This window comes from Centruroides sculpturatus, unplaced genomic scaffold (genome assembly GCF_000671375.1).
Source record: "Centruroides sculpturatus isolate CEXI.00-Female unplaced genomic scaffold, Cexi_2.0 scaffold197, whole genome shotgun sequence".
Taxonomy (NCBI): Eukaryota; Metazoa; Arthropoda; class Arachnida; order Scorpiones; family Buthidae; genus Centruroides; species Centruroides sculpturatus.
In genome coordinates this window covers 90712-97882 of record NW_019384591.1, presented here as the reverse complement: position 1 = coordinate 97882, position 7171 = coordinate 90712, and the positions used below count along the sequence as shown (strand labels likewise).

At 30.2% G+C, this 7171-nt stretch overlaps 1 protein-coding gene across 1 annotated transcript in view; it reads right to left on the bottom strand.

Annotated features, from left to right (window-relative positions):
* LOC111624760 overlaps positions 1–7171 on the bottom strand; it is a 107762-nt gene that overhangs the window by 73263 nt on the left and 27328 nt on the right. The window contains exon 3 of the mRNA XM_023367699.1: positions 6347–6490. Within this exon, the coding sequence (XP_023223467.1) occupies positions 6347–6490 (144 nt within the window). The remainder of the gene's footprint in view (positions 1–6346; positions 6491–7171) is intronic.

Sequence of the window (7171 nt, the reverse complement as noted above, 5' to 3'; positions counted from 1 at the left end):
CATCTGTTATCTGGTTTTTCCACGTCTAAAACACCAGTTTTTTTCACAAAAACGAAGTAATATTTTGTGTCGATAATTTAATATTATCAATAAAAATTCATATATTAGACCCAGAACCTTTCGGATCTCACAATATGAAAATATACTTAATATTTTCATAAGTCCACTTAACATTGTTGAAAAACAAGCTGTAGCAAAGCTGCAGGTCGATTTAACACATCTCCACTCATTTTCTGAATTGAAATATATGTTTTAGACCGATGACAAAGTTCAGTTTCATACAGAACACGTTTGTAATAATAAATTCTTAAACCTAAAAACAATCGCATTACAGCTTCAATGGATATCAACTATCTTTGTAAATATTTTTTCTCGCAATTGAAGATTGTTAATGTGAAAGTCATAACAGATTGACAGATAAACACTTTATAAACTAACTATGTTGTACAACTTCAAAAATACCTGTTTATTTTTTAAAAATTTACAGAAAAAATTGAAAACCAAGTTACTTTAAAACACAACAAAATACTGAATAACTGTACATGTTTTGTTGTAAATAAATATGTGCTGCCGGCAGTGTATTTATATTTTTGGCTTCGTCCCATTAAACAATCTTGATTGAACTACACTGGTTTAAACAATGGTCATTGTCTGTTCGCAATCATTTAGTGAATTAATTAATTAGACAAATAGTAAATGTTTCAATGCAAAAAAACCGATGTATACTGAGAGCACATTCGTTTCAATAGAAACCTATCAAGTTTTTGCATATAAGTACATCCAGAAAAAAGCTAAAATCACGTAGCTTTGATACAACATAGCAACGTTCAATAAGTTAATACCTAATAACTACAACATAATAAATACTATTTTGGTTTTTTATTACTGTATAATATATAAAGTAATGTAATTTAAGTGAAATGGTCCTGGCTATAGACGAGACTTTGTAAGTAACAAATATCACAAATACCATTAATTTTGCCTTCCGTTAGAAACATTAACATTTTTAATTAATAAAAGTCAGTTAGGTTATAAAAATAATAACGTTTTTTACAAGTTAAGCGACAAATACACTTTATGTGTTCAGTCAATGCAAAAGACTGTTTCTTTTAAGATATACCTTGTATTCATATAATACACGTAGGTGATAATTATTTTTAAATTGTCAATATTTCAATACTTTATTTTAGAAATTCACTTTATTATAAACTTAGCTGAATTTTTAGCTTCATTCTTTAAAGATTTTTTGCGATTTTATAGGTCTACAACAAGGTCACTATTGAAAAAAGTATAAGTTCAATAATAATTTATCTATATAACAGTGTGAATAAAGAAATTTAGCGTAAAAAATGAATTAAGTATAACTATATTTAGCACAACTGACGATCAGATCTAAATTACTTCATAAAAGAATCGCTTTGACTGATTCTTTTCGTGTTGCATACATTACTTTAATATTAGGATTTCCCTGTTTGAAAATTTTGAAACTGAGCACTCACAAACACAGTGAGAAATCGACGATGCATAACGTTTATCTCTTCACGCTTGATTCAGTTTCGAATCGGTGACTGTTGTTATAGTTTGATCGGTCTACCTTCTGCTTGTTAAACGTGTATACTTACATAAAAAAAGTCTTCATGTATAACGCTCAACATAAAATTACTAACGGCAATCAAACTAGATTTTGTAAATCAATTAAATCTTAATCTATCAAGAGACACAATTATGAATAAAAACACATTACGCATCCTATTTTTACATACAAGTTTTGCAAATATCAATATTTAAAAAATGGTTACACTGTGAACATTTCAATAAATTTGATGTCAGCGAATATATTATAGTTCTCACTTTTCAAATCGACTTAAGCGTAGATCTTCTTTTTAAACACCTTAATCAGTATAAATCTGTTTTAATAAATAATAACATGGCAAGTGATATTTAATCTATTTTTAGTTAGGAAAGAAGACTGAAATATTTCAAGATGTAAAATGATGAAATGATGATCGAAAAATGATAACTAAGAATGTATGATAGTGTGAGATCTGAAAGGCCTCCGGGTCTAAAATAGTAATTTTATTAATAATGTTAATATTTTGTTATAAAATATTCTTTCGTTTGGGTGAAAAAAATAACGTTTTAGAGTGGGAAAAATAGATAACAGATGCTACTTCCTTTCAGGGAAGTTAGAACATCTTCTGTTTTACTCTTATCTGCGAAAAACCTCGCTTTGATGGGAAATGTTTACCCTTCACATATTCTCTTTTCCGTCCGTTCCTACGGAAGAATCTTTGTATGATGATTGGTTGCCGATCGTCACATATAGAGGAAATTTATCAGAATTCGAGAGTTCATCGACAGACCTGGAAGAGTCAGGACTTCATACATATTTCTTTTGATGGCCAACGACCTTAGACGAGTCACATAGAATAATCCCAGAGTTAGCACATAGAAGATATACTTTAAATTTGTGCACATATCGATATCCCATGGAATGAAGTTTGAGAACTTTAAAAACGAAGTGCCTTTGCCAACCGATTAAGACGAATGACAACTGAAACAGGTTGTATGTTTAATAACGTTTTTGTGAGCTCTCTTGCTCGATCGCGTTTTAATTAAATATAAGCCCATATATCTTTTGACTTATAGGTTGTAATTTGTAGTCATTGTCTTTTACTACCATATTATTTGTACTATTTTTATGGATTTATGTTTTAATTAAATTTATTCTTGTTTATTTGTTAAAGAATGTCTTTGAATTAGATCTATAAAATAATCGCACGCGTGTTTGTCCGCGGATCGATTAATTGACAAACTGGTGTCGGGACCCTGACATAAGGAAGAAGGTGAATTCGCCATCACCAACTTCCGCCCTAAATTCTAACTTAACTATAAAACCCTCCGCCACTCGTTTCCCTACGTTCGGGAAAGGCCGTTCTTTGGACGACAGAGACTGGTCTTACCGACTAGTGCCCGTAAGCGGCGTAGACGAAGATGTACGTTTTCGGCTGATCTCACAATAGTTGTGGCTTTAATTCAATCATCTTACCCATTCTAAACCTCATTAAACATATTCGAACGTATTATAGTATTTCATAATGATGTGTGCTTTTGTGTAATGTGGGAGACATCTCTCCATCATTCGCTACCTCTAATTGTTAAAAGAACTTGTGTGTTTATTATTGTTTTCTTAATATCTTACAATAATGAAATTATTTTTCAATATATTCTATTTGTCATACAAAAATGTAATTTTTAAATCTGCCATGTTCAACGCGCGGCTTACTCAATGTTATTGTGGGGCCTTTTTTTAAAAAAAACAGTAATTATCATATATAAATTTTTCTTATAATACAATGTCGCACGTATAGTTAAATACATTAATATAATGTACGACACCTTATCACGTGCACTCAAAAATCAAAGCACGTTTTGCATATTTATTAATAAAGCATGAAATGTATTAAATGCATTATGAATGTACGTACAGTACATACAGAATGTGTATTTATTTAATTACTATGTTTACAACAACAAATGTTTTTAAATTGAAGGTTCGGTATAATGAAATTATAGTTACTTAAATTTGTTTAATACTGTATGTGTAATAAATGTCAAACAATAAAGACATTCTTAAGTTACAAAGGTGTTTCGTGTTTCCGATGAACGATAAACGATTTTATTATTTTTCTTAAATTTTTTGAAAATAAACTAGCCATTTTTATACAGTTGTTCCGTTCAGATATCTCTGCTAATTAACATATATTTTACCGAGTAAAGAAGTGTTGAATTTATTATTTTCGCATTGATAATTACCACGAGCTTGTTGCTTTCGATCATGAATATATCAAAAAATGCATTGTTGCTGCAGCCGAATAAATTGTTTTCGAAATCTAAATTTTCAGTCCAATCAGCCTGACAAATCATATTGTAGCGCAAAGAATTGATACTTGATCAAATAAAATTTGTTTAACACTGAACATGGTCTTTAACACGTTTGTGTATTTCTCACTGTCCTTGAATAAAAACAGATATTAATAACAGATATTAAAGGATACGTCTCAACATGTTGTTTTTATTCTAAGCGATTTTTATAGTGATGTGAATGTTACCATAGATTTTCTGGATGTTATGAGTATGAAAGGCACAAGTACCGAAAAAATAAATATGAAACTGCTATTAAATGCTTGCATGACCATGAACTAAAATTACTATATCTAATTAAAATCATCACAGATGGCGCCTTCAACGATAGAAAAAAATATTAGAGCAGTCTAATTGATTCTTGAGTGTAAATAAGTCATGGAAAAAGTTCAGTCTTTAAAGCTTTACATTTGTCATTGTTTTTTGCACTTAAAAATGTGTGCGCGTAAGGATTTAATATCAACCGTGCTATGTCAGCTGTCGTTAAATCACTTAACGCAATAAAACCTAATTCTTTGAAATATTGTAAGTTTTAAGATTATATTCAAGAACAGGAATCGAAGTACAGCTATTTCCTTTTTAATACGAAAACTCCATGGGTGAGTCGTAGAGAACGCTTAATCGAAGAGACAGACTGTCCAAAGAAATTTATGGTGAACACCATTTATTCACTTTACGTGTTTTAGAACAAACTTTTTGACGATTTGACCTTTTTTTCAGGCTACTTAGCTGTCAAGCCGATACTTTATAACTTAGAACAATATATTCAACAACAATTGAAAAATATTGATAGTTCCAATTACAGCATAAAAAATGCTGATGACGTTATTAACTATATTCAAAAATTAAAAAAGGAAACAACTGATAAACTAATAATCCTTGATGTTAGGAATATGTACCCAAACATTAAGTGGAAACAAATAAAAATTAGTCTTAGACATCTGAAAGTAGATAAATCGTTAATACAACTTATAAATTTTGCTTATACGAGAAATTACTTAGAGAATCGCATTACCATGGGGTCAAAGTTGGGGCCAAAATTAGCAGAATTAGCCATGATGATTATTGATAAAAAAAATAAATGTCATCCCAGAGGTAAAGATTGTGATGCGTTATGTAGATGATTATTTATTTATATATAATAATAATATAACTAATGATAAAATGATTTTAAATGTAATAAATAATATTAATGAAGATAAAAAATTTCATATAGAAATAGAAAAGAAGAATCAAATAAATTATTTAGATATAACGATTACAAATGGAGTACATACATTTTTGTTTAAAACATAAAAAACCATGAACAAAACTATTGATTACCATTCATATATCCCAGATTCCATAAAAGATACGTACGTAATGGACTTTAAAATTTATATACGAGTTAGTAATTTTATAGGCATTTTGTACAATGTTTTCATAATTAGTTTAAATGTTTAATGACTATATGAACTAAACATAAAACTAAATATTTATATAGAATTTATAATACATATTTCACAACATATCAGTCCATTGTATATTATGCGCTAGGTATGATCGTAGAAATATGTTTTAATTAAAACACGAAACAAGGATTATACAGATTACTCCTTATGGAATTTTGCAACTTTCAGTATATATCTGAAATCGAGACTTAGACGAGTTTAACGGTACCCTACTTTAGGACCAAAGACCAAAAATAAGAAAGGTATCATATTTTCGATTTCTTTCCTTTCACAGTGCATTCTATGCCATTTTAAAGTTTTCCAATAGGTGACGCTGCTTATAGTTTTCCCTAGGTACGATTACATATATAATTAAATTCACACATTTGTAAAGCACAACATCATACGGATACGGTTACTCATATCTGGTCTTCTTCTAAAGTAAATAGTATGTCTTCTAACCTAACCTAAATAGAAAAAAATTTAAGCAGACGAAAAAATAATTGTTGTACCGCCATCTAGCGTTAAAATATGCAAACCATTAAAAACCACAGTGAAAATCAAGAAATTGCGACAGTCGAACGCCACTTTGTTTTTTTCTTTTGTTCAAGAACTACCGTGAAACTAGTGACGTTAAACATTCGGCGGCCTGCTCCGGGAGGTCCTTCTGGAGCACGAAAGTCGAGCACCACCTAGTGGAAAACTCTAAAACAACGTAGAATGCATTGTGAAAAACAAGAAATTGTAAATATTATAACTTTCTTATCTTTGGTCTCTGGTCCAAAAGTAGGGTACTGTTAAACTTGTCTCGGTCCTTTACGATCAGATACTATTCAAAGTCCCGAAATTTCATAGTATATAGTACATATATAGTATATAGTATAGTATATAGTGTATAGTACAGCCCACGAAACATATAATGTTTATATATATCTGCAATGATTATACTTAATCTACATTCAAATTTTTATATCACAGCAAAATCGACTTACCTTGGCAAGCATCATTTCTGTATTCTAAACCGGTTCTGCATTTGCATGTCGCCCTACCAACATCATTAATTTCACATATTGCATTCAAATCCGCACAATGCTGTTTCCAAGATTTTTCATATTGTCTAACAGTTTCACAAGTTTCTGCAATAGATTAAAAGTTTTAACAATTTTATAAGCATTTCGTACAATGTTTTCACGATTAGTTTAAATGTTTAACGACTACTTGAATTAAACATAAAATTAAATATTCATATTCAATTCATAATACATATTTTAGATCATATCAATCTATCGTATGTCATGCGCTCAGTTTAAAATTTTCTACAAAAATTGCTGCTCGAAAATTTAGCAACGTGCCGAAAATAAAAATTCGAATTTTTCATTGCAATAAAAGTGAAACCAAAATTTTTATTTTACATATTTACTACTTAATTGTGTAAGCCAATAGCGTTTTTTATCACCGCGTTTCTCATTAGTTAGACCAGCGTTTCTCAAAGTGGGCGATAACGCCCCCTTGTGGGCGCTGGAGGCTTTCAAGAGGGCAGTAGAAGGCTCAAAGAGAATTGGGGGGCGTTAAGGAAATATAGAGGGGCGACGGCAGACAAATTCTATATATAAAAATTCGACGGAATATATATAAAATGTTGACATTTTATATATTTTTTATTTTTTATTGAAGGTCACAACTTGAATATTTCTAACACATTGACTTTTATTTTAGCTCAGCGTTTCTCAAAGTAAGCAATAACGCCCCCTTCTGGCGCGATGAATAGATCTATGATAGAGGCAGGGTATTGAACGGTGACCAAAGGCAAAATTGGG